At 46.6% G+C, this 27,886-nt stretch overlaps 2 protein-coding genes across 10 annotated transcripts in view; one reads left to right on the top strand and one right to left on the bottom strand.

Annotated features, from left to right (window-relative positions):
• The window catches only part of nf1a (neurofibromin 1a), a 103,035-nt gene that overhangs the window by 43,862 nt on the left and 31,287 nt on the right, over positions 1-27,886 (bottom strand). For 5 of the 9 annotated variants that reach the window (XM_088615894.1, XM_088615895.1, XM_088615901.1 and 2 more), the window contains exons 17-35: positions 27,514-27,760; positions 26,530-26,603; positions 25,422-25,505; positions 23,929-24,369; positions 23,473-23,612; positions 22,652-22,774; positions 21,932-22,015; positions 21,292-21,408; positions 20,348-20,529; positions 19,827-20,038; positions 19,528-19,689; positions 18,783-18,886; positions 18,045-18,180; positions 16,250-16,312; positions 13,674-13,832; positions 13,210-13,307; positions 11,362-11,508; positions 10,865-11,011; positions 9,927-10,037 (exon numbers count right to left, since the gene is read on the bottom strand). In XM_088615894.1, the coding sequence (XP_088472020.1) occupies positions 9,927-10,037; positions 10,865-11,011; positions 11,362-11,508; positions 13,210-13,307; positions 13,674-13,832; positions 16,250-16,312; positions 18,045-18,180; positions 18,783-18,886; positions 19,528-19,689; positions 19,827-20,038; positions 20,348-20,529; positions 21,292-21,408; positions 21,932-22,015; positions 22,652-22,774; positions 23,473-23,612; positions 23,929-24,369; positions 25,422-25,505; positions 26,530-26,603; positions 27,514-27,760 (2,831 nt within the window). The remainder of the gene's footprint in view (positions 1-9,926; positions 10,038-10,864; positions 11,012-11,361; positions 11,509-13,209; positions 13,308-13,673; positions 13,833-16,249; positions 16,313-18,044; positions 18,181-18,782; positions 18,887-19,527; positions 19,690-19,826; positions 20,039-20,347; positions 20,530-21,291; positions 21,409-21,931; positions 22,016-22,651; positions 22,775-23,472; positions 23,613-23,928; positions 24,370-25,421; positions 25,506-26,529; positions 26,604-27,513; positions 27,761-27,886) is intronic. The other 4 variants (XM_088615897.1, XM_088615903.1, XM_088615896.1 and 1 more) reach the window with 2 other exon arrangements.
• On the top strand, positions 4,198-7,626 carry omg (oligodendrocyte myelin glycoprotein). The gene is made up of 2 exons (XM_088615912.1): positions 4,198-4,519; positions 5,543-7,626. Exons 1-2 carry the CDS (start codon positions 4,506-4,508, stop codon positions 6,717-6,719), a joined length of 1,191 nt encoding a protein of 396 aa, XP_088472038.1. The 5' UTR covers positions 4,198-4,505; the 3' UTR covers positions 6,720-7,626.

Genomic DNA, 27,886 nt, shown 5'->3' with positions numbered 1-27,886 from the left:
CAGAGATGCCAGCCGCCGCCTGGGGAGCCTGCAAACAAGGTCTCGCCAGAAGGCTGAAGGGCGGAAAACAGCTCTATTAAAACTGATCGACTGCACGCTTGTCCACAAAGCACAAAAAAAAAAGCCACAGAGACATCCGAGAGATTTGGTGCTCTCTGGGGAGCACGGTGTTCTGCACGGTGATAAAACATGAATAAGTGACGATCCAAACAGCGCAGTCTTGAATAAAACCCTTTTTGTGTCAAACAGAAACCCAGGGCACCTCCGCGGGTCTACAGGCCAGGAGAGAATAGTAGAACTATGGCTTTCTACAGTCCAGGAACTTGAGAAAAGTTCTGAAGTAATGCACCGGTATTGTTTTTTAAAAAAGAATACCAGTAACCAAGAAACAAAAAAAAATAGGAAACCACAAACCCACAGCGAAATGTCAACAGTTTCTGCTTTAACATTTCCACACTCGCTTTCAAAAGGGAGTTACAGCACAGGCTAGTCATTTGTGCTTTACGCTAAAAATACATATAGTTTAGTTAACTCTGTAAGGTATTAAAAATGGTTTCAGTTCATATAAGCTGGGACTCAAAACGTTTTCAAATAGACAAGCTCATAAGTGTCTACCAGGCCTGCCTGCAGTCATGACACAACCCACATGCGATCCTTACAAGGGGCAATGTGTTCGTGTTCCAGAAATGCAGCACAACACCAAAACTCTACTGGAGATTTCATAGTAAAATCGGCTCCTCTTTAAGAATGCGCTGCAAAAAAACTATTTTAATAAGGCATTCTTTAAAAAAAATAATAATATGCCCAGCAGCCATTACCACTAGAACCGGGCAAAAGGCAAAATCCGTCAAAAAGAGAAAAACACAGGTCTTAGCATTTACCAGTGGGGAAAAAAAATTCTAGTAGGCAGCTGTGATCAATGAGCTCTGCAGAATTTTATTTTAAGAATGAAGTAAAACAATAAAGAGCGATTTTATCGATTTGAAAATTATTTTTTTATTTCGGCAAAAGGCGTCGGCTGCCCCCCGCTGTCAGACGGGTCGGGGTCGGTGCTGATCCGCTTGTGAAGACTCACAAGCGCCACGTCCCAGGAGCGACGTGGTCATTATTCTTTCAGCAACAATGACCGTAACAAAGAACAGAAGGAAAACGGTTGAAGTAGAGACAGAAACAGACCACAACAAGTCTACGTCAGTCTCTGCAGAAGTGTTGCAACTGCTGCAGCCCTTAGCTGTGAAATCATCAACTGCATTAGGAGAAGTGCCTGGTGTACTGCTTCTTTTTTGACCGTTATGCTCGTTAAATCCCATGGTATCTCACCCACTGTGTGGGCTGCCTTCCTGAAATCTCTGCAATGAGAGGGGGGAAAAATACAACCCCATAGATGGACATGCCTTCAATCTGAATGAGACTCCTGTAAATTTGGTATAAGCCTTTAAAAAAATCTGTCGACTTGGGATGTGGCCTTTCTGCCTAACCTGTGGTTAATGAGCTGAAATACTGCAGGGAAGTGGATTTTTATTCAATCCAATGAACAGAGCAGTCAGATCTGATTTCACAAACCACCTAGCAGCTCAGTTTGTGCAAGATAAATACAGACCAGTCCTGGGAGGACTTCGTCTGGATTACTGCTTACAATCAATGGACTAGTAAATGGTTACTGAAAAGAATTATAGCGTTTGTAATTAAGATAAGGGCTCAACTGATGCGCCTCATCACAGCAGCAAGGGGTTGAATTAAAAAGATGGTGCTGCGTCGTGCAAGAATTGTGGACGTGGTGACCGGTGACCCCCCAACAAATGCACTTGCTAAACTACCAGCTACCAGGAACGACCTGGCATGAAAGTCGAATGCAACATTTTTCTAACCCACATCCCCAAGTTGCTGAATGATGATGAGCTTGATCTTTCTAAAACGGCTTTTCTGAGGGAAAGGGAGGCAGAGAAGAATTTTCCCCAGGAAGAAATGGTGTGCACACAGCCAGCATGGAGGGGGAACCGAGTCAGGGGTGGGACAGGGGAGGAGAGCAGTAATGGAAAAGAAACTGCTCCACCCCCCGCCCCCGTCTCTCTACTGTATTGAAACGAAGTCCCCGGAGCCCTGGATTGGTTTCTGAATGACAGGACGGCGCTGGCCAGCCTCCAGCCATCGAGCGCAGTGTGTGTGTATGTGTGTGTGTAGCCGGGCCCCGCTGCCTTGACTGCAGCTGTGGCAGAGAGAGAGGGAGAGATGCGCGCGCGCACACACGAGCTCCGATCAGACCTGACCTCTATTAGTAATCAGGGAGAGTCATGCTGCTGGGACGCACCCAGCTCACTGGCGGGTCCCTTCCACAATGGCTTCTTTTGAGAGGACAGCAAAATCAACAAGCCCCTGCCCTGCTGAAAAGACTCATTCTGGAGCTGGATCTTTTGTTCACTACTAACTCCTGATGAGAGTGTTTCTTTGGAACAGGTTAGAAATTCCTCACAAGCTCTGCCCATCAGGGTTTTAAACTTTCACAGAAAGAGAAAGACACAGAGGCTTCCCGTTTTCAGGGAATGGAAAAAAAGAGGAGAGCTCTTCAGAACATTACCCCCTCCTTTGTCCCAATTGAGGCCACAGCTTCTATAAATTATCTGCCAACACCATGTTTCTTTTTTTTTTAAACTCGCTTCTGGACGCAGAAAAAAACATATACTGTAGCAAAGCCTGTCCTTTTAAAGAAGGTCTATCTGAATTCCAATTCAACGGCTGCAAAATTGCAAATGGATTATGGGGATGTGGTAAACAAAATGTGGGAACAAATTCAAAAATATCTCTTATTTCATAAAAAATGAGCTAAGTAGAGTAGTTCAATTAAAGGAATGCTGCAGGTTTGGGTGGATCCCTTAATCCAGACATTGTGAGATCAGCACTGGGCTACAGCCGATTCTTAGCAGCAGGGGACATCCAGGAAACTCCCTAGGAAAACGGGAAAGGGCTGGTCAGGGGATCCTCAGTTGCTGCAGGAACAGCTGAATGTCTCCTCCAGCGGATGCCAGCTCGATTGTAGACATTCTGAGACACACAGTGGAGAATACTGAAGACAGCTCTGACAAGTCCTCATTTCGGAGGAAAGCATACAAGTCATCTTCCTCTCCTTGTTACTGCCTTTTTTATAAATAATAGCAGCTTGGGGACATGAATCAAAGGAGGGAGGCATGGCCTAGTTCTCAGAAATACCAAGAGGCATCACTGTAGCCCACTTCCTTGAAATTTAGAACACTTCAGATCAACACCCTGTAAAATGTGTGTGAACCACAATACATGAGAATCAACCAAAGGTCGAGTAAAAGCATTGTTTCTGGTCTTCTGTGTAAGTGACTTGTGTTAATGTGTAACTGAAGTAACGAAAGATGCAAATCCATTTACCAGCTGTGTCACATGGCAACAAGTACCCACTACAGACGTCTCATTGACAATCACTGCCTTCATAAAAAGTCATGCTAAAAAATTAATTTGTCTTATTTTTTGTGTTGTATCTAGAATAATTACAATTTGCCATTTTCTGTTCAATGTTGGGCTTTTCATCCATCATCCATAAAGCACCTTGAGGATGGCTTGCTTTGCCACTGCACAGTACGACAAAGTCATGCTCAGCTGTTTGCATGCACCCAATGTAGAGACGTACGCATATAAAGATCCAGTGAACTCAGTGCTTCAATAAAGCTACATACCATGCCAAAGAAAATAATTACTTGGAATTATCTTAGCATTTTTCAAGTCCCACGTTACATTTAGTCATTTCCTGAACTCACTGAAGACAAAGGAGCTAATTCAGTGGATGTCGTAATTTGGGTGAAATTACACCATAAGTGAAGATGCTGCTGAACTCTGGATCGCTGACAAACAGCGCTGTATCGTCTGTCATAGTGATCCCGGCTGCTCCCTATCCATTCTTTTTCCCCGACTGCCGCGACTCCGAATCCGTGTGCGAGCATGTCGAGGGGGGTGTGCTTCCAAACATGTCTGAGGGGCAGTGTGTGCGAGTGCGTGCTCATGTGCGGCGCTCGTGAAGGTTTTGTCGAGTGTGCGATCCAGATTCACAAAAAGATCCGAGTCAGCAACCCCCCAACCCCCCCCACACACACCTACTCCCATCACATGAGCAGAGACGGGGCCTGGCTCTGTGCTGCATCTCTGCCTCTCTCCCTCCCTCTCCCTCCCAGAAAGCGCTCTTCCCTCGCAGTGCACACCGGGAGCCTGCAGCAGCAGCAGCAGCAGCACAAGCTCTGCTTGCTAGGGACACACTGCACTGCCATGCCAGGAAAGGACGAGCTGGGAGAGGGGCGCAGTTCTGCAGGGAATACCGAAAAATAACCGCGCATAAAAAGGGACAGCTCTGCCTGACGGGCTGGGGGGAGGAGGAGGAGATACAGGGAAAATAAGAACAAAATAGCGACACCACCCCGTCCTCCCACTACGAACATCTGATACTCCACTGCTCCAGGGGGAGAGAGGGGGAGAGAGATGATTGTGAAGTGATGAAGAAGACAAGGTGAGTGATTTACGACACACATGCTCAGACCCACACACTCCCGTGGCTAAAATCCAGCCATCTTAGCTGGGTAAGACTGCAGCACGGTCGCTTTCTACTGCTGGACCACAAACTCGGGATTGAAAATGCGACTTTTTACCGAAATTACCGCTGCAATTTTTTGAGGAACGCAGACTGACTGAAACCCTATTTTTTCTCTTCGGTGTCGGCAACTGCAGATTCTTACTGGTGAGAGGCTCAACCGTACGGACTGAATCCGGCTCTCCGACACATGGCTCTTTAACCAGATATTATTTTCTGATTCGCCCCGAGCCCGAGATTTCATTCAAAACAGATGGAAAGCACTCAGCTTCGTCTTTGTCAAATACATATATCCCATCGATATAGATCTTCAAACCTAAATGCTTTTTCATTTTCTCCTAGTAAAATAAACACCTATATGTATGCATCATTTTTTAATTGCATCTAAAAGGGGGGAGACAGCTCTAAAGCTTATTGCTGTGATGCAAACGCCTGGAACACACATATTAAACATCTCCAGTGAAGCTCACTGCAGCACCAGAACACAGCTTACCTGGCATGCCTTCAAGTCTTAGTCTAGCGAGTGAAGCATGGTTTTTACCAGCCACAGAAACTGAACTGGGGACCTGAACACCCAGCACTGTTCACTATTACACACTCCTACTTCTTAAATACCCACAAATGCAACTTTCTGTTTGAAAGGAGCATAAGGGCATTTTAGATGAGATTCATTAACGTGGACAAGAATGTAATTCCAAAACCAAAAACTCTCTGCCTGCAAGCAAATCCATTCGTAAATTCAAGAATAAGCCACATTTTCTGAAAAGGGGAGATGCAATTAATGCAATTAAGAGTCTTAAAGGCAAATCATCTTTAAAAAGAAATGCACAATTCATGTCTGCATTACTGTGCTAGACAAAAGCTCTTGACAATAGTTCTCCTGCTTTCCAATTTCATGCATATTTTGGCCACAGTTGATTTATTCTCTTCTATCTGTTCCAGGAAAGCAATGATGTATCCTGTCACCTCTCTTGCATGCGTGTTGGTCCTACTGCTCGGGATGCGGGTCCTGGCCATCTGCCCACCCACATGTCTGTGTGCCAGGGGTCACAGGGTGGTGGACTGCTCCGGGCGCAACCTGAGCCTGCTGCCGGACAGACTGCAGCACAACATCCGGGAGCTGAACCTGTCCCGCAACAGCCTGCACAACCTGGACGGGCTGCTCAGCCACTTCGCCCACCTCCGCCTCCTGGACGTGTCCCACAACCAGCTGACCAGCTTCCCGGCCCGCCTGCCCAGGGCGCTGTGGGAGATCCGCGCCTCGGGCAACCGCCTGCGCCTGCTGGAGAAGAACGACACGGCCTACCAGTGGAACCTGAAGGTGCTGGACCTGTCGGGCAACGAGCTGGAGCGGGTGGTGTTCATCAACAACACGCTGCCCAACCTGCACTCGCTCAACCTGAGCCACAACAAGTTCTGGACTGTGCCCACCAACATGCCCTCCAACCTGGAGACCGTGGACCTCTCCCACAACTTCCTCGTGCAGATCCTGCCCGGGTCGCTGGACCGCCTGTCCCGGCTGGCCCGCTTCTACCTGCACGACAACCGCTTCTCCTCCGTCAGCGAGCGCGCCTTCAGCCAGCTGGGCGGCCTGCGGCTCATCACCCTCTACGACAACCCCTGGGCCTGCGAGGAGGAGGAGAACGTCACGGGCCTCCTGGTGTGGATGAGACAGACGCCCGCCCTGGTCCTGGGCTGCCCCTGCTACACGCACCACGTCTGCGGCGAGGCACGTCCCCGCCACCCCCCCACCTGGCGGCCCGCGCCGTCCCACTCCCCGGCCCCCGACGCCGGAGAATCCGGGTGGCCCACGGCGCAAGCCGTCACGTCCGGCTACCGGCCCAAATCGGCGCTGTTCCGCCCGCCCTCCGACATGACCGCGTCCAACCTCTCGGCGGCCGACCCGGCTGTCTTCAGGGACGGAGGCCACCCTTGGGCTGCCGCCACGCGCGGCCCGGCCGCCGGCACCAACGCCCGGACCAGCACCACGCCCGGCACCGGCAGCGCCAAGAAAACCAACGCCGTCGTGCGGAGCACAAACAGGGGCCCCACCGCCTGTGCCCCAGAAACAGCCATGCTCAACTTGTTACTTGCGAGAGCGGCCTGGACTCTGACCTAAAACCCATTTCTTACTTCCCAGATGTCCCGAACAAACACCGCATACAAGAAACAATTTCCTTTTGGTGCAAGGAGAAGGGGGGTGGGGGTGTTTTTTTAAATCCCGACTGTTATTGTCATTGCACATACCATACGTTTCCTCTGTAAAGTCATCAAATCGCTTCTCAGCAGCTCATTGCCCCTCTGCAGAATGTAGCAGGACTAATGTAAGAGTACCGTGGGCATATATTTATAAAAACACAACCCACACTAAATGAATGTTCCTTCTTTATTATGCTTGAGCCTTCAAGGACGCTGTATTCTATGATTTATATCAAGACAAACATTAAAAAAAACTAAACAAAAAAAGCTTACATCGCGAGTGTGACAGTTTGAGGAAACGGGCACCACAGGTTACTCCTGGCAGAGGACGACAATTTCCCGATGAACGACTCGTCAGGACGTCAACTACAGTATTTCAGTGCTACAGTTATTTCAATGGGTTAAGCATTAAACCTGTGAAACTTCAGATTATACAGAGGAACAAATCACGAGGACTAGGAAGAAAAACAAACTGTAAACTACCTGGCTGCATGTGATCCCGGTATTAACATATTTATATTTGTGGTATTCACACAAATAATCACTTCCATTGTCAGTAATTTTATTACTGTTGTTCGACTAGTCTACTATCCTTCTGGTATGCAATGCAAACTATGTGGTTTAATTTCTGAAACAATTTGGAATATAGTATCAGTAACAAGAAGAATGGATTGACGCTTGCCCTTTTCTTAAGATGTGTAGTGAAGCACTCCCATAAGACAATAACCGAAGCCTCTGGTTCACCGAATAAATAAATCATTACTAAGTGAGACGCTGCTCTGTGGAAATGAACTTAATAAAAATAATTGTGATACTTTTCAGGACAAGTGCAAGCTGCGTAATTCTTTCTTGTTCAAGACATGATTGAGCTGTCTGAATGATTTTGTATGGCTCTTCAAGGAAAGGGAGCAATGCAGTTCTGTTTTCCAAAAAGCTTAATCGTGACTTGCCTAATAGTAGGCTACACCTGAACAGCAGCAAGCGCAGATCACAGACCCTCCTGCTCACATTACAGATCTGGCACTGGCCCTGTGACAAGGAATGTTTTCATTTTAGCTTACGTTCAGAGGCGCAGGGGTAAATAACAGCAGTCTCCTAAAACAGCTTAATTCTATTTTCGGATTTGCACTAAACCACCTCTCAAAATCCCCCTACCCCCTTAATTGCAGTGGTTAAGCAATTTCTCACCTCTCCAAGTGAGATTACTTCTCAAATGATCTGCAGGAAGATGGGGGGGGGCTGCAGGTGCATTATGGCCACTGTTGAGTGAATTTGGTCCCTCCTAATTGTGAAGATCCTTTAGCAAACAGCTCATTTATTTTTTTAAGCATCATTATTATTCGCCTCTGGATGGAAGCTGGATGATTGGTGACTGAATAACTGATCTGTCCATATTTCCACATCACTCTAAAATGCAGTAAGGTGGCAGAGGACATCTCTTACTGCCTGAGTGTGGCGAGGCAGTGTTGTAGCAGCAAAGCCTCTTCTCAGGCCAGCCCTGATGCCCACAACAAAAAAAGAAAGCTAGACTGGCCTGGTGGTCAGTCCCAACCAACATGTTTTAGCGCTGCTCAAGTCCATATTCCTACCGTTTGAGGACTTTATATTCGCTCTCATTGCAATTTACTGTTCTATACTAGGACTATCGCTGCTAATAGAATATAACCAACATCTAAAAACATCATAAAATCTGTTTTCTATTTCCTTCCTCCTACATATTCTGTTGATCGAGATGAACACGATTGAGGCAGAGGTGAACTCTAGAACAGGGTCAAGGCAATCCAGACTATTCATAACAGCTGGATTTAAAAGAAAATGCACAGTCTATATCCCCAGCCTCACCGGTTACTCTACTTACTACAAGATATTCCTGGACAACAGAGAACCAAATAATATAGTACCATAACAATGTCACATCAATGTAATGCTATAAAATGTACCACACACACACACACAATACAAAGCTAGAAAGAACATGCACTTAATACTACCTCCATTCCCCAAATGCAGACAGAAGCCTACATGAACTGCACCTGCAGCTGTGATACAGATTCAGGAGTTTCAGCAAACTGAACTGCCTTTTAGAAAACTATGGGTCCTTGATTTTTTTTATAAAGCTTTACAGTTTTTTTGCTTCCCTTCCAGGTTCTTGGATTTGTCATTCGTAACTTAGGGTCTTATAGATGCAACAACAGTCCATATTTTCAATTTGTATACTGGAAGGAGCGAAGAAGTGGTTTTGTGTCTAAATTGTATGGAACTTATTCACATCTTTGCTCTAAAGCAAAACTGGACCAGAACCAGATTTTACGTTAAAACCAACCATTCTTTTTAATTTAGATTTAAAAACAATTTCAGTTATTGAAAGTAAATCATTTGGTTGTGTTGCACACATGAAATTGTTAAAAATGGCTCTCAGTGCAGTATAATTAAATGTGTATATATGCAAGATTAATTACAACTGAATTGTTTACTCAGTCCTTCAATAATGCTCCTAAACATGGTTGATCTTACTTCAGTAGATGCTCTTGTTCACCTTGACACTGATATTGTTGTAGCCTTCCTAGTGTAGTAATGTTTTTTTAACATGTTGTTGACAAAATCAGCCCACTTTCTTTCTGAAACTTGGAATATGATGGCCTTTTTGTACCTTTCCCAAGAGCAGAAGTAAAAACGCTTGTGCTAGCATTGAAGATTTTTTCCAACAACAAAGACAATGAAAACAGACGGCAAAACCTTTTTTTTTTGGTAGCCAGTAAATAAATGTTTTGTAAGAGACCTTAGTTGGCTCCGCTCTGCTTGGGCTTCGCAGTTCCTTTTTTCTTGAATAAAGGCCAATTCCGATCCAAACAGCTTTTCATTCTCAACCATACACAACGTCTCCCAGTTTTTTTTTCATTAAAGAGTACCACCTGATATAGATTTTTTTTTTAAAATGCATTCACACAAATCTGGAACTGTCCAAAAAACAGAACCTCTGCGCCTTCTGCAGGCCACACAGACAATGAACCAGAGTTTTGCACATCGTACTGCAAGAGCCACAGGCCTCCCATGCATGGAACCCTTTCCAGTGAACCCCAGCAGCAGGAAACGCCAGCGGGTGCCCAGCTGTAACCCTCAGGCCTACCTGCGCGTGATGTAGTAAAACACTGGGTTGCCAGTTTTGGAAGTGCCCGCCTGGTAAAAGATATTCAGCGTCTTCAGAGCTTTGAACTCCTCCTTCTCGTGCACCTGGTGCCTGCAAAAACAGCACAGAGTCAGTCTAACATAAAAAAAAGACTTAACAGGAGAAGAAAGATGTGGCAACTGCGGTCAGATTGTTACGACCAGTGCTTGAAACCGGGCTTCTTGGGGGTTTTCTGTACCAGCATGTCCTGGCATTTTTTAATGGTTCACAAAAATGTTCTATCAAGTCCGTTATTTAACAACGTAAATTGTTTGAGATTCTGGTTATAATCAGTACTACTGAACACTATAATACCTGGCACCTCATACTTCATTCTCACTTCAAGCACTGCTTACAATGTCACTGAAACACACCAGCCCTCTGTCAGCCAGGGGAATAAACCCCGAGCTCGAACAGGGCTGTAGCACACTGCACCAGTTCAGAGGGCTGCTGTTGCTTAGGACAACACTGGAGCAACAGAAAGCAAAATCCAAAGTCAGCAAAAAAAAAAAGCACAAGCACTGAACACGCACAACCATGAAATACTCCATCACCTGTCACCATGCCCTTCACATAAACCTGCTCAGTACGTTTATAAGGGAATTATCTATAGACAGCGAAGGAGAAATAAGATGATAAACAACAGTATCGCCCAACCCTCCTTGCCCAAGTGGGGTTATGCATCTGTCTAATTTAATTTAATTATTAGGTAAAATCAATGAACTTCTGTTGGTTATATAATTTATTTTGGATGGAATAGTTGCGGGCTGACAGTTAAAATTAGTTTTGCACCTGAAAACACTCATGAAGTCACTCTCTCAACCAAATTTGGACCAGCACCCTGGCTGGCAGAAAGCGGGCCTGGTGTCGAACCCGTCCCCACCCGCAGGAGGATTCACCTGGTCATGAACTCCTCAAACTTGGAGCTGGTCAGGTTGAGGCTGGACCAGTGGGTGTCCGCGACGGGCTTGTGCTCTGGGGGACCCAGGTAAGCCAGGAGGGTGGCCATCTTGTCAAAGGGCCGTCGTCCTACTGCTTTGTGGTCCCTAGCAACAGAAGGTCAAAGTTCAGGAGGCGGAGCAGAAATGAGAATCTCCACAAGCTCACTCTTCAAGAAAAGAAAACCGAAATAAAAACGCGAGTTTCAAGGGAAGGGATAGTAACGCATATGCAATCTTGTATTTAATCATCTTCAGCCCCTGGCCAGGGCATTTGCTATTTCCCTCTACAGCCACCCCAGCACGACCTCAGCAGGAGAGAAAGAGATGTCTCCCCGCCCTGTCCCACCCTGCCCCACTGTCGCTGAAGCAGCCAACACACGGCCAGTCCTTGAGCCCCAACACAACGGCCTCCATGCACTGGGGTAACCCTGCCTGCAAAGCCCAAGGCTGCGCACCTGTTGCTGGAGAGGTACTGCCCGATCTTCTCCTGGTTGTTCCACAGCAGGCGGTGGAGGGCCAGCACGTTCCCGTCGCTGATGAAGGACAGGCTGTGGTTGACCGAGTCGCTGGCGGGACAGTCGGACGCGATGTCCAGGAAAAACCTGAGTGCGGGGGGGAGAGCAGGGTGAGCACCCAGGTGGGACAGGGCACATACCTGGGTTCGACTGCCTTGCAAACACTGCTCAGATGGGTTTATCAAGGTGAGGCCTCCTAAGCCCCCTCTGTAACTCTCCATGCAATGTTAATGTACTACACACCTGAAACAGACACCCCGTTTCACATCAGGGGTGGAGAAAATCTTCAGAAGGAACAAGGCACTGCGCCACGTTTTCAAACTCGCAAACAAAAAAATTCATTTTAAACCTTGGCGGTTATGGATTGACCTGTTTGACTGCCGTTACTGCAGGTTGGTGATTTCATATTTCAGATATTTGCTTTTGCTGTTGTTGTTTTTTACCTGTATGATCTCTTTAAAGCAGGTTTGGCATGGTTCTTTTTAAATGAAAGGTCAAATATAAAATAAATACTGAAGCTTATCACACCTTTACCAGCTGCTGTGCATTCCACACAAACACAAAAGATCTTCTGCTTTGGAATAAGAAAGCGAACCCCCCAGGGACCAAAGTGAATAAAATTGTAACACCACTTGAATGGTATTTGCAAATGCATTTAATACCATGCCTGGTTAATTCAGTCCAGCATCTGTTAAAACCTCTTTTAATCTAATTCTTCAATCTGAAATGCACCCAAAAAAAAATGTTTTCTCATAGCTGAGCAAACATGAATTCTTAAAAGCAATGAAAAGGGGAAGTGATTTAATGCCAGTTTGGCCCATATCACTACTAAAGATTGCATCAGTAGAACACTGTGGTAGAGTGCTCATATGTTTCAAGTTTACATGATTTTACATCTTAATAATGTGTAATTGGTATGGATGTGCGAACAACACTATTCGTATTTTAAAAAGACTCTCACTCTCCCACCTCTTGAAAACACCTAAAGTAAAGTCTCTTGAGCAGGGGTTTCCAATTCTAATCCTGGAAGACCACACTCCAGCTGGGTTGTGTTCAAGCCAAGCAATGAGGTAAAGAACAGAACCCTTCACTGACTTAATACCAGAATTAATCTGAAGTATTTTAGAAATGTGGGAGGGTGCCTTTTAACTATCATGTTTCAAAAGTAAAATAAAATCCCAACAACTTTTGTGTGGAAAGAAAATATGTGCAAATATTCCAGTTGAGAAACTTGTTGGTTCAATTGCGGCTTCAATTAATGAAGTGAAAACCAGGAGGTATGTGGGCCTCCAGGACAAGAACCAGAACCGGCACTAGGAAGCCCAGCCCTGTGAGACAAGATGCTCAGCCAAACGTTTCAAGAGAACTGAAGACGTAGGCTTAAAGAACTTTCTTTTCCCACCAGGAACTTCATTTGTTTTGCTGGGTACATTAAAAAAACACATCCTTTAAACATACACAAAAAACATCCCTCATATACATGTTGCATAAAAACAGATCGTACCCTATAAAAAACAAAGTCAGCAATCCAGCACATTAAATACATTTCCCATGACCCACTAAGATTAATGTCATTACACAGGTGAATTAATTATAAGGAAGCTGGTGAAAAGGGGGAAGGATGTGAGAAGATATGTCCATAAAACCAAGTATCTCCTTTTCTAAGGGACATGGGGAAAGCCTTAGAGTTCAGCAGCCTAACAGATGCGAGCAGGAAGCTGGAAAGACCCCACTTAGTCTAAACATTACACGCACTGCAAAAACAGAAAGCGGAAGACTACTCCATACCTCCTTGCGGCTTCAAAATTGCTTTTCACAAAATCGTTAAAAGGCCTCATGTGCTCTTCTTTTGTAAACAGAACGTGGTTCGCGATGCTCTGGAGGATCTGAAAGGAAACAGAAGCGTCACCGAAACAAACTGTTAATCCTAAAACCGTAATTTCAAGGTGCCATCACGCCGCTGTAAGGCAGCTCCCAGCCCAGGAAGGCGGTGTTCACCCCAGCTCAGAATTTTATTAACCAATTAAGGCAACGGAGTGGAAACGCAGGGACGACAGCGGTGTTCTTCAGGTCTTAATTAAAAGCGAATTGAAAGATGCCTCTAAATTCCAGCACAAAGCACAAACCTTTGACCAAAACAACCTCCAATGCATCGGTTCAGACAATCCAGTGTTGGGCTACCTCTGATTTCCAGAATCTCCGCAATTTCTTTGGGAGGCACAGATAGGGATTGGACAGCAGTGGCCTCGTACCTTGGACATTAATTTTAAGCCCCTCTCTATCCTGGGGGGTGGCTTCTTGTCCAGGATCCCGGCTTCATAAGGGGAGACGATGGCGGGGTTGATGAAGCGCAGGAACATGGCACTGCCTACTGCCCCAATGCTATTCTGAGGGAACCGCTGACTGACCACCTGGAGGAGGAAGCAAGAGGAGGGGGAACAAGAGCCAGAGACAGAGAGGGGTTAGTGAGGGCCATCTGAGGACAGCTGGCATTAACCAGGATCCCAGCATGGCTGACAAATCTGGGCCAGCCCATGGAAGACTGAAAGGATCTTCTGAGAGAGAGGCTTTATCTGTTTCTTTAAAAATAAAAAGGTCTGGACCCCGTTTTTTCCACCCTTGATTCTGAATATATTTAAAGAATAAAACAACGTGCAATGTCGAACATCCTAAAATAAAAGGACACCTCTAAAATGTGAGTAGATGATGAGAAGCCAGCATAACAGAGGTTCTTGCCTGATTCTTTAGAAAGAGAGAGAGAGAGAGAAGCAACAGGTCTTGAGCTAATTTTACCAAGCCTCACTGTCCTTCTGTTAAAAATTCTAAAAATACAGCTCATCTGCATATCTGATGAGATCTGAGGCAGCACATTATGCACAGGAGGATACTGAAGGCTGAACTTTGGTCCCCAGTAAAAAGAAAAGAGCAGTTAACCAAGCAAGTCCTTACGCAGGTGTCTGACCTTCTGACCAACCCAATGGCTACTGGACACTTGCAAATTACACAGAACTCCAAAGACAGCCTTAACGATGGCTCAAAGTCACTCCGTACAGTGGTGCCTTGATTAATGTTTTGACTTGTAATTTAAACTAACGTACTTAAGCAGAAGCGTCAATCCTTAGAAGTACAAATTCATCGGAATACAAAGGCCAGAACAAGATTTTTCTCATTAATAGTCATGTAGACGTAGGACCGGGACATCGAGAAACAACTGAGTCAGCGCACAACTGTAGCCAACTGTAAGACACTGAAGCACTGCTCATTACGATCCACTACAGTACTGTCATCTGTAATTTACTTCCAAAGCTTGCTTTATTGCAGAAAGCCTCTACAGGCCACTTCCTTATCCATTTCAAGCAAACCGTGGAACCAAAGTCCCACTGAGGTGTGAAATGAATGCAGTGACAGCTCTGTGCCGATTCTGAACAGCTCTCTAAAAAGCCTGTGCACATTCAAAGCAACTGATGTAAAAATAAAGTAAAGCCCCTCTACCCCATTACATGTTTTGGAAGTTTCTGCGACATTGGAATACACTGCAATGGCCAAGAGGTGATTTCACCTGCCCTGAGGCCACAGGGGTGCCACCTTCTCACAACACATCACAAAACATTTGGCTGCTATTCCAGTAGAGCACCTCATTTTTCTACATCATAATAAAAGAGGAATGACAGGGAAAGGAGACCAGGAAATCTGTGCGAAAACTGTATTCACAGCATAAATAGAGGACAGCTACTTATATTTCTTTACCTTGATAAATAGTATTGTTTTTGTCCGTAAGTTCTGACACCCGATCAATGCCCCCCCCCCCAACCCCCATCACCGTTCCTTTCCAAAGCTGTCCGATTACATTAAGCCAATCTGGGTCTCAGCATTAGCTCTTCAGTGTTGCCAGGAAGATGACCACTTGAGATCACCCTGCCGGCAGGCTCAGCATCATCGGAATAATCTGACAGATCTCACAGAACAGCAGACCAAGACTATCTCAAAACCTCTGGCGCCCTCGCCAATCCCAGCATCCCAAATCCACAGCAAAATGGCGGATTTAATCTCAACAGCAACATGGAAAGCATCCAATAAACGGCCTCAAGGTACATGACTAGCTGGAGATGTGAAGATGTCACTGGGGCAATTGTCTTAGTTGAAGTCTCACCCTCCATGTGGGCCAAAGAAAAGAGGATTAAGTCTTTTGAAGAAGGAAAAAAATTGACTTGTCAAACGACACAACGTTTCCGTTTGATATTAAACGGGTTCATCCGTGAACCAAAAGTCATGTTTGCTGCGTGTTTTTTTTCCCTTCGCTGGGAAAGGGGGGGAAAAAAGGCAAGAGAAAAGATGCAGGTCACAGAGTGAAGGCCCTGTCTGGTCCTGTCAGCCTGCGAGAGGCGGCGAAAGAGGACAGACCCCAGCCTAGACGAAGTCGACACGGTTCCTGCAAACTCGGGAAGAGAAGCCTCTGTCTTGAAAAAGACCCATCGAGTGACGAAGCCCCGTTATGAGACAGCAGAGTCCCCAGGCAGACTAGGAAAACACCCAACTGCCCACCTCCCCTCACCACTTCTGCACTTCTGAAGAGAAGAAACGCAAAATGCCTGAAAGGGAACACTGATTTAAAAGATGCCACTGGTTTTTAATCATACCGAGTGTTAATTGAAAAGAAAGCTACCCTGGAGTCAGAATTAGTAGAATGATTTTAGGTGAAGATGTGTACAGGCTGAGGTGTGAAGATGTTTATTGGGGGGGAGGGGCAGAAAAATTAATAAAATACAGCAACAAAAAAAGGTTTTTGCTTCAAAAAGAAAATTGCTAAGAAAAAGTTCTCTGAACTTACTGATTTTTTGCTTTCCTTTTTTTCTTTAACTGTGGCTTTATTCAGTAGAGAGTGGCAAGTTGCCTACAGAACAGAGATGGGTACAAAGATGTCACAGCACCAGCTAGACACAGGAGGTAACACAACAGTGGTCACTTGTACAAAGCTACAACACAGTATGTCACACAAACACGATGAAGGAGTTTAAGAAAAGAACAGCTCTGTCGTTTTCACAAATTAAGTGGACCATTTACATAATTTGCCTACATGCTGCAGGTGTTGTAAGGTTGCCTGTGCAAACCACTACAACACAGAGTAGTATATCAGCGCCCCTCTTTCCACGTGAGCAACGTGGAAAATTACAGGACAGGAATCGGAGATCGGCTTCAGATTAACATCTCTTTAAGGTTTAAACCAGACGTTACAGGTAAAAGGGGATGATGAAAACCTAATAATGTTTATAAAGGAGAGGGCCACTTTTGCCTGTCTAGCTCGCCTGCTGTTTGGTTTTGAGTCGGCTTTTTAAAGTTCTGTAAAATGGGATTTTTCTTGTGGCAAGGTATTGGTTCTGCCAAGAGCAACGAATGCTGGTGCTTGTTTTCTTAGAGATGTACAGAGAATTTTATGAATAATCTCCTTCATGGCGCGTTCAGTTTGTGAATATTGAAAAGCACAAATTTACCAAACAATCCCCTTGCAAAGTTTTTACTTTACAGCTCACAATGTACTCTACATACTGTGCCTCTCGCATGATCCGTTTTCCAAACGAGTGCACAAGATCTTAGTTTTCGCGGCCGAGAAAGACACTTGATTATGTTTAGGATTTTATTTTTAATTAATTCTCATTTTCAAGGCACAAATATCCCTATTTGCCACTGCCAAAGCCCTAGAGGCGAAGTATAACCGGTAAACAGAGTTAAATGTTCAGAACATATAATACGGTGGTAAAGCAATTTTTCACACACAAGTCAAAAACAAAAGAAAAAGAAGCAGCCGGACCATGAAGAGACAAGACAGCTCCACGGAGGAGCACAGAGACCGAGAGCAGAGCTCCCCTGTGACTGTGAAGCTTAGCTGGGCTGGAGGGCTGTGCATGGCGAGTCTGCAGTTTGCAACGAACAGGTCCCCAGAAAAAAACCAAAGGTAAAAGTAACACAGCAGGGCCATTCCATTCCAGTTGGGCTCCCGAGGAAAGTTCAGTGGAAAAAGAGGAGAGTGCATTGCGCGCCCAGGGACGAGTTAACCTCCTCGAGCTGGATTTGAATCTGAATCAGCTGACAGGCCTCCCCCCCACCTCCAAAGACCACCACCACCTCTCAATTCTCCCCCCTCCACTTCCCCACCTAGTGGCTGGAGACGGGAAGATGACCTGCTTCAGTTGTGCACTGTCTGTCGGGACACTGCGCAGCGAATGGGAGAGGGCTAAGCACGCTTTAAGACGTGTGGTTCCACTCATCTGCAGCGATCGGCATTCTGCCGGTACTGTCTGGAACCCATCCCAGATACCACACTGGTGGCAGCTAATCCCAGATCCAGCCCCAATGCGGCCTGAGAAACACAGTATGCATCCATTTTTCTGAAATACGCAAACGTACACATTTCGGTTACCTAGCATTTTACACCTCTGGCATATAACGACTAAGCCTCCGAGACCACCCTCACAAAAACGTCCCTGGGGTGTCGAGAGGGGAAATCGCTGACCGTGTTACGTAGTGTTAGTTCAAACAGAGGAGTGAGCAGAGAGCGTGTGCCAGCAGGAAGAGACGAGGGCCCCGGCGGCCGGGCGCAGTGTGTGCTGGCAGCCCGCAGGGCCTACCTGGTACAGGCAGTGGCACACGCTGCGCAGCTGCGGAGGGAACTCGGAGGACGAGTTGATGATGGCGAGGAAGAAGCGGTCGGTCATCTGCCGCAAGTTCTGCTGGTTTTCGTCCAAACATTCTGTCTGTTCCAGTCTGGAAGAAAAAATAAATGCTAGCTGACAATATTTGGAGCTTCCCCAATGACACAGCCGTGCACGTATTAGCGAGTGCTGTTTTTGGACTGTATTAACCTACCTTTACTTGAATTTACTAACATTGAAAACATCTTGCAAAGACGGTCAGGCAAAAACGTGAGGAAAGACCTCACATTTCTTTAGGTCCATACTCAAGCCTAGGAGCTCATCACAGTACTATTAAGCAGATTAAGAGCTCTCAGCCCGACTGAGGAAATTCTCTGCTCCAACGCTGAGTTAATAACCATTTATAGAGGTAGACTGCAGCAATTTGCATACAGTGCTTTGCTCAAAACACAAAACATGAGTGTCTGCACCGAGACCTGAATTCACAAAGGCCCGATGAGGAATTTGAAGCCTAAAACATTGCTTGACACTCCCTTTTCAAAACATACAGGGCTTTCCTCAAAAACACTCTGCTCCCTAATGATCTACAAAATCCTGGATTCTAAGATCTGTGTGCAAGAACAGCAGAAGAACAGCTCTGGGATAGTTTCTAGGGGGTTTAACGGGCAGGGCTTGCACGAGGCGGTAAGCACGCTGTTGTTTTTGAAACGCAACCTGGTAGGGTCGACCTCGAAGCTGATCTGCTGCCACTCTGGGGTCGTGATCACACCTCTCAGGAGGGGCTCCAGTAGCTTCTGCAGGTAGGTAGCACCATAGACCTGAAAGACGGAACAGACAAAGAGCACCGTTCAACTACACTCTGGGATATCATTCAAGCCAAACCATATGCTTATTATCATCATGATCCTTTTCAGTTTTTTGTTTCCTTCATGTTTTATTTTTGGTTTGCAAAGCATAAGCAGACCACTGTAACCCTGGATGAGAATAAAAAAAATGTACAGGACACTCTGCTGGTGACTCAGGTCACAGTACGTGTTAAACATGGTGTTTAACCGCTAATACTGCCAAAAACAGCTGATACTGAGCTTTTTAACAGAGCTCATAAAGCATCACTCATCTAAACCAAGTACCACAACAGTTGCTCTTATAACACCGTTTATTAGCAATGCATCTACTTAGGAGCTGAAGGAATAAGAATGTTAATGCAGAAGCAGGAAACAAATTTCCTGCTGCTTTACAGAGGAAGTAACTTAAGGCAGAAAATTGTCACTTTTTTTAACTGATACAATCAAGACGCAAACGAGAGGGGGCAATTCAGCCCGTCTTGCTCGTATGGTAGTTCAGTAGCTGAGTGAGCCTAAATATGAGCGGCAGGACGAAATTCTTGCTGTTCTATTTTCCCTCCAGCCAACATGGGTCTCGCTCGTGAAACAATGCAACGACGAGGTCAGACTTGCACCTTGAAACAGAAGGTCATGATTTTACTGGCCAGGCTGTTCCCCCTGAAGAGCGTCTGCATGGAGTCGGCCAGCTCCACCTCCTTGGAGAACATATTCCACAGCAGCTGGTAGAGGAGGTGCCGCGAGTCGAACAGGGTTACCAGCACTCGGGCCAGCTCGTCCTGCGAGGGGGCACACACCAGTTACGCACACCATTGAGGACGACGCCTGCTCACATGCACTGTGTGTAAGAACTCGGATTCACTCTGCCCTGACATGTGTCTAGCATGTGCTGCCCGGTTAAGTCGGCGCCACCCACCCACTGCGAGCAGGGCACCACGTTGGCCAGCGCCATGGCGATGGGCAGCTCCCCCTGGTCGCCCATCATGGTCACGAGCTCCACCAGCCTCTCGAAACGGTCGGCCAGGACCGTCTCGGCCAGCGTGTCGAACTCCGTGCCCTGCTGCAGGATCTTCGTCAGCACCTCCATGAAGGTGGCTCGCGTCTGGAGGTCCTTGTGATAGCCAAGCCCTGGCAGGAGAAGGGCGGAGAGGCAGAGGAGGGGACAAGGGCAGGGTATGAGAGGCAAAGCCAACAGTTAAAGTAGCTCACTACTAGATCACAGCTCTGAAGTAGTGTGGGCTTAATCACTGTATGACATTATCACTGATTGCATTTAAGCTACAAGTAGCTTTGAATCTTTAACAACCAACTACTTTTGACAAGCAGCAATCAAAATCAGCTTGCACACGACATCAGGCCAACAGATCTAGAGTGGGTTCTGTGTGCAGCTTCGCTCTCGGCAGGCATGAGCGGGGAGGGCGCAGCTGCCCAGCTCACCTATGGAGTGCATGAGGCCGCTGTCCACGTTGGCGTTGAGCAGGTTGGACATGGCGAGGACCGTGCAGTGGCGCAGGGACGCCAGGCGGCGGGACATCCCCCGCTTCCGCCCCGCCGTCTGCTGGCCATCATCGTCCACCTCGCTGCAGTCGTTCAGCAGGTTCATGAACAGAGTGAAGTACCTGTGCAGCGCCGAGAGGGATCGGAAGGTCGGTGCGGAATACCACGGTAAAAACAGAGTAAACGCAGCGGCATGGCTGCCGACACAAAGCCAAGGGAAATGCACGATACAGAAAGGATAAAACGGCATCATCATATTTCAGAAGTGCTGGGGTCAACTTTTCTCAGGCTCCAAACCCTGTAGTTGGGCATTTATGTACTCCGATCCTCACAGCCCTTACAATTGTGTTCAACCTTAGCTCCCAGCCACATAGCTCATCCTTTAATTATGCATTTAGACAAAATTACCTGTGTTATTTTTTGTTTTCAGCTTTAATGCAGGAGACATAGGTTGCTCAGCAAAAAGTAGTAACTTTGATATGTGCAAAACTCAGGAGCTGAAGTGCCTTAGGGCTTTTTTTTACTGATCTAGGACAAGTCTCAAACAAGGAAGTTCTGGAGCCCCTTAACCTTAACACTGTTTTGTGACTTGACAGAGACTCAAAATGAAAGTCTGCAAAATGCCTATACTTCCTCTATGAATACATCGATATTTGAAAAAGATGCAAGAAAGCAGAAATAGTTTTTCAAACGTTAACTCTTATTTGTCTTGGTCGGATTTTGTGTTCTTCAATTGCACTTGTGATGATTGTTTTGCAATATTGTACCAATTATAGTCGCAACTCTTATTTGTATGTTTGTGTATCCTGAAAAGCTGCAATATTTTCCAAAGCATGGAGATGGCCATTAAGGCCAGTGAGGATTCTTGGGCCCGGTGTCCTTACTTCAAGAAAAGCTGTGACTTCGCCTCCATCAGCTCCACACCATCGCCCTCTTCTGGCTGGAGGGGTAAACCAGCCAGCAGGGACACTACAGCTTCCATGCTGGCCTGGTCCAGGTCTCTGCAGGAAAAAAAAAAGAAAAAAGAAAAGTCACGACACGGGCTATCAGTATAGCAGAACCTGCATAAGCATATGTACACACCACTGCGTGACATCGACTCCAGTACAACTACGTTTTCAAGATCACCTAGGTCCTCTCATGATCTACAATCAGAACCACTCTGACAGCATCACAGACTTCAGAAATCCAGCTGCCTTTCTTTTTCAATACATAAAAACCAGTCCCCACGGCAGACTGACTTCCTGTCCATGGTGTAGTCCTCTATTTCACCCTCTGCTTACCATGAAAGTATGTGACAGCATGACCCTCGAAGGATACAGCACTTAGCAAAAACGAAGGGATGGACAAAAAAAGGCAGGAAAAATGAGGGGGGAAAAAAACACATCGGCCTGCAGTCGGAAAGAAGGACTGCTCATTGATACCACACCCGGCAATGGTTGGTTAACGGCCTCTGTGTAATTATTTCCCCAAGGGAAAGGAGGAGGAGGAGAAGGAACACCAGGCCAGGGACTGTGACAGCACCTAGTCAAGCACTTCACGTCTTCATCAGCTGCCTGGTTGGAGATCCCCATCACCCAGTCCGTCAGGTACTCCACCATCTTGTTCCTGAGAGGGGGACACAGCATTAGAGACCTGCAGGCATGCCCTTGTCCATCACCCCAGGGAACACCAATCCCGCAGACCCCAGCAGTGTCCCATGGGCGTGAGCGGGTGTGTTTGTGTCTGTGCGTGTCTGAGTTGGATTGACGTCCCACCCAAGATGTATCCCGCCTTGTGACCACTGCTTGCTGGGATAGACTCCCGTGCCCCTGCAACCCTGTGGAAGGATGGATGTGCTCTGCAATCTGGGCCAAGAGGAGTGGTTCTCAATCCAATCCAGGGAAACTTTGTCTCTTCAGCCAATTTCCTCATCACAGGCTAATTGTTTTTAATTTTCTAATATATGCGTGTGTTTAAATTATTGTTTCAGTTCTTACAACAAAGCCCATCCATCAAATCTGTAATCCGTACAAACAGATAATTAGTTTCAGGACTGCCTTCATTCAGGTGTGCTTGCTGAAATCCACACAAGCAAAGCGAACCAGTAAAAGCATCAATCTTTAAATGAAAGGAGAGGAAAGGTGACCTGAACACACTGTTGCCTTATAGCACTTAGAATGAGTATCAAGTGGCCAGAGCAGTGAGGTTAAAGCCAGAAATGGGCAGGTGAGCGAACCCACTCACTCAGAAGACAGGCCCTACCGAAACTTCATCTCCTGGCAGAAGGAGAGATCGTCGCGGCGCTCCATCATCACTTCCACCAGCTGGCACAGCTTGGTCTTGATCTGGATGGCGTGCACCATGTTGCCCAGAATTCGGACATACCTGTGGGCACAAACAGAGGTCAGCCAATGAGGAGCACCTATGGATCTCATTCTGAAACAGCTGCAGAACAAAAGGCCATGCATCCTGACCTCCACTGCTGCACATTACTGCAGGACCAATTCACTTCCAAACTTGCGAAAAGGAAGTCATAGGATAGTCACATGTCTAGCTACCAGAAAGCTACCTAGCACACTACCAAGTCAGTATTACTGCATGGACAAAGATGGCTAATTAAGAAATGGCATTTGTTAGGTTTAAGAATTTCTGTGAACAACTGCATCTTTAAAAACCAACTGAACTAAATAAATCTATAAATTGTACTGGTATGCAGGTCCTGACAATGATGAAGCTGAAGGCACTTTCTATTCAACCAGGCAAAATCTATTTTACATTTTTGGAAACCATTCACACTTAAGTGCACAGAAATGCACATTACACTCACACACTTCAATCATGTAGTGGCCATCCTCAGTGCTAGAGTTAAAAGAAAATCAATACACCATTACACCCAGAAATGGATACTGGTGCAAAATTCAGGATCAAAGCAAAAGGTGATCGCTTAGATAAAAACACAAGCAATTACATGAGCTATAAAAGGACAAGTTGAATTTATTTCAAATGTTATAAAGAAAATGAAGGCGGCAATATTCTGAAACGCTGAACCCCCAGACTGCTGGTGCGGGGAGCTCTGTGCGTACCTGACCAGGTTAAGCATCATGGTCTCAATGCTGGCCTGGCCCAGGTGCTCAGAGCTGCCCTCGGTGTGATTGTCCAGCAGGTTCTTCATGATCGCAATGGTCTGCTCCACGAACTGCGTGTTAGTGTCATTGATCGGAACCTGGGAGAGGATTGGGAGACGGCAGTTAGCATACGCAATGCACTGTGATGGCCATAGAAAAACATATTACAAAATAAAGGTGGATTTTAAACCACCACAGGCATTGTCTTTTCAACACGTTCTTGGAACGCATAATAAAGTTAATAAACGTAATGAAACGGCTGCCCTATGTTATAAAAAAAATGCCAAGTAGAACCTTAATCGGTGGCAAGTTACTGTTGAAGGGACTGGGGAATAATCTTACAGCCAGACTCGGTTCATTCTACCAAAGAGCTGAGGTCCGGAAGGAACTGGAACAGAAGACCAGGAAACTCACAGGCCCCTGTGCGTCGAAGAAGCGGCTGATGCTGTTCTTGAGCTTGTTGAAGAGCATGGGGTACAGTGCGGGGCTCAGCTCCAGGCCCACCAGGTCCTTGATATTTGTCCTGATCTGCAGGCCCACTTTCTCGTGGTTGCACACCATGAGCGAGAGCAAGCGGTCCAGGAACTTGCTGAGGGGTGTCTCTACATTTCCCTCGCTGGAGCCCATGGAGATCATGGAGCCCTTGCGCTCATTGAGGGGGCCCATGGGTGGGCTGTAAGTGGCCAGTCCGGGGGTGCTGCGATGCTGCAGGCACACCCCACCCAGAGCACACAGGAACCCCGTCATGTTGATCCATTCCTGCAAGGAGTCCGTGTCAGACAGGTCTATAGAGCCACCCCCACTTACATGTGACATTCGCCGCTTAACAATTGTCTTATGGAGACTTTCTGTCACCTAAATGTGGACACAATTTGAGTTTTACTTGACCTTCGTTAAAAAAAAAAGAATGCATTGTCATTAGATTGATGATGATGAAAGTTACAAAAAAGAGGAAATGGGAATGAAAACATTAGAAATATGACGTGTTAATAAAACAACCCCCACATGAAAGCTTACTGAAGCACTGCAATTTTTTTTTTCCCCCTCCATACGCAGAGAGAAATCGTCTAGCATGCATTACAACACCTGCAGGACAGGTCGGGTGGACTGTTTTCAAGCTCTTTGCAAACTTAAAGTTGCCTTTAGGTTCTACAGGGGAAATATCATAAGGTTCCTCAGGGCAGGGATCACACATCACAAGGCCCTACATACGCTGGAGCACGACTGTACTGAGTCTTATTGAGGAGTGAGGATGCTGCTGTGGCTCAGGCTGGAGTCATTTTGACTGCCTACAGTAGGGCGGTCTCCTCAAACCACACCATGGCCGTGAAGTTGGCACACAAGTTCACTCATTCCCACTGCACCCCACAGAGAACAAGCCCATGCCCTTGGTGGGTACGCACACAGTGACACAGACACATGAGAGCAAGGCAGGCTCAGTGGCAGCTCTTCCAAAAACATAGCTGCTTTTAAAATAATTATGCAGCAAAGAAAGATTTCGGTTTGTTACAAAAAGGAAGCAGAAGGCAGAATAGGTAAATGTCATACTGACAGCATAAAATAGAGCCTTTAAGACCCTGAATGGAGAAAAATGATTCAGGACATCGTGGGTTTTAAATGCAGTGTCCTTCTCATGTGTCTGCTTTTGTCAATGGCATCAGGACCACATTAGTCAAACGCCCCCCCCCCAATTTTTATTTTGGGTTTTCAGGCTATTTCCATACAGAATAGGACGACCGCTTTGTGCATTTACCAGCTGACGTTATTTATTAATTTGGATTTGATTGTTTTTTTTAAGTTTCCTGCATAATGACCCAAAGGGAAGGGAAAAAAGGTTACAATCAGAAGGAAACACTGGAAAAACAGTACACCTTGGAATATAAACACCTTCTGCGGCCCATGCTTACCTGTCCATCCTCAATTTTAGTTTTTGGATAATTAAGAATTAACTTAGTAGCTTGGTCCCATTTTGCATACGTGTCTTCCCAAGCCTGGGGGGCACAAGAGTCAGGTTAGCCTCAGAAAAGCAACACAGAGCAGCCTAACAAACTGGCATACGGCTCTCGAGAAAGAGGGCCTCAGTGCTGTGTCATAAATCCCGAAACAGAATACGAGTTGGTCGCACACTGCAGAAGAAAGCAACAGGCCTGAACTGCCACTGGGGCCTGAATTAACTTACAGGCCCCAGTGGAAATCCTCAACAGAAATGGAGACGATGTATAACAAATTCATATAGAAATCCTCGTGTGGACTAGCACCTAGCAGTCAGCAGGGCATTACAATGTTCTGAGTTTCAGCCTGGCTGATTCTGACGGATTCCCCACGACTCACGATCACAGGAAGGGATCACAATGAGGCCCAAACACATGAGGGCGTAGTAGTTGCAGAGAAAAAGAAATTCTCTGACAGATTTGAAATACAGGCAGCCAAAGCACGGGTCAGACGTGAGCTGTTCACGTTCATTACTGCAGCACGCAAAACACATGCAGCCTGACAACGGCACCACGACCTCCCTGCCTGCACATATACAGTGCTCCCGAGACCGAGGCACTGTCGCAGGTGAATTCATTACTCAAACATGAATCATTTTAATACCAGATAAGGGTTACAGAGTGCAGACTACTACTGTGCCCTACTGTTGGCCAAGGAGAAGTAAGTGAGGTGAATCCGACAGAAAGTTTACACTTTCTTTACTTACATTTTTGCATATGATACACACTTTCTAACCAAAAGCACTTCCATCCAGACTTTTTGTCACTGCCCACACAGTCTCCAACACAGATGCAGTTAAAAGATATTAGAGTTTTTGTTGTGTTTTTCTCTTCAATATATCACAACCTTGCTTCAAAGCCTTCGTATGGTATGCAGCAAGGTGGCTGATCTATACTATGCTGAACCTCAGGAACGGAGCACGTGAAGCCTCCTCTCATCTTCCCCCACATCTCGACAGGGTTCGTAAGGCCCGGCCCTGCAGGGCGTGTAGGGCAAGGCAGGGAGCCCGCAGGGCATACAGACCTCTTTGTTTCCTGCAGTTGGGTGCTCTATCCTCCTCAACAAGGCCATGACTCTCTTCTGTAGTGCTGCACGACCTGGAAAGACAGATTCCACCTTGAAACACGGTAAAGCCCGACCCTTCATTCAGGATCCTAACCATCCGGACGACAGACTGTCCCCCCCCCCCGGCAAGCAGAGTGGCACCATTCCAGCACGGACCACTAGACTTAACAATAGCTTCTTCCCCAAGGCAGTGTGCATCATTAACAGTTAACTGCGCAATGCCTCAAAATTCAATACATCTCTGCACTCAGCACTTTTCACTTGGCTACCACTACCCTACCATCTATTGCCCTGTGTGTTTTTTGTTCTGTACTACCTGTTGCATGCTGTTGTGCAACGCTGTGCGTGATTGGTCATTATTTACTGCTTTGCAATGTACTGTGCGCATTGATCTGTCTATTGTATCGGGCACATCCCAGGAGAATGGCACGAACAAGAATCCCCAGGTATCGGCTCCTCTCTCCCCAAACATTTACCTGTTATTCATTCGGTTCGATTCTTCAGTAAAGTCTGTGAGTCAGTAAAGTCAGCCCTCCTGAAGTCTATCAGTTCAGCAGAGATTTTTTCGAGGGCGACAGGGGGACTCGCGGTCTTCAGAGACATCGGATTGTCGCCGTACAGACCGTTGTGTAGGGTGGAGAACTGCTTCGGTCTCCCTGCTCCTCTTCAGTTTCCCTTCTCGGGGGGCCAAGTGTTTTTGCGTCTCTGTCTCATTTTTCCATTATTACCCACCACAGATACAGATTCTATTATTGACAGTTCTGAAGCAGAGGTTGGGCGTTTCCCCGAAGACGGCCGAGAGAGAGCGGAAAAAATGAGCCAGCCCTTGCTAACGGCGACGCCGCCGCAAGCCCCCCCTCCCTGAATATTTCCAGTGACTTTCGAGACAAACTGAGGAATGGTGGCGGTTTGGCCCTGCCTCGCCATGCCCCGCGCCCTCACCTGTGGACATCATGTTGCTGACAGAGGCGAACTCGATGAAGGTGTTGTAGTTGGGCAGGATGCTCTGGACGGGCACCTCGTCCACTCCGCAGCGGATGTCCGCCTCCTCGCACAGGTGCCGGAAGCAAGACATGGCCACCAGCACGGCCTCGATGTCGGGGCTCCACAGGAACATGTACAGGCACACCTCCAGCTTGGTCTGGGCTTGCCTGCAGATGGGAATCCCGCTGCCCAGGGTGGCATTCTCCTGGCATTCGTAAAAACATATGTACAGGTCAGGCAGGGCGGGGCAGGTGTACCTTTGGAGTCTATGCTGCTTTTAAAGTGCATTTAAAACTGAGAACTGGACTTTAGACAGTGGGGTGCGAGAACG

Source organism: Lepisosteus platostomus, chromosome 22, assembly GCF_059453375.1.
Source record: "Lepisosteus platostomus isolate fLepPlt1 chromosome 22, fLepPlt1.hap1, whole genome shotgun sequence".
NCBI classification, from domain to species: domain Eukaryota; kingdom Metazoa; phylum Chordata; class Actinopteri; order Semionotiformes; family Lepisosteidae; genus Lepisosteus; species Lepisosteus platostomus.
This window is presented reverse-complemented; position numbering and strand designations above follow the sequence as displayed.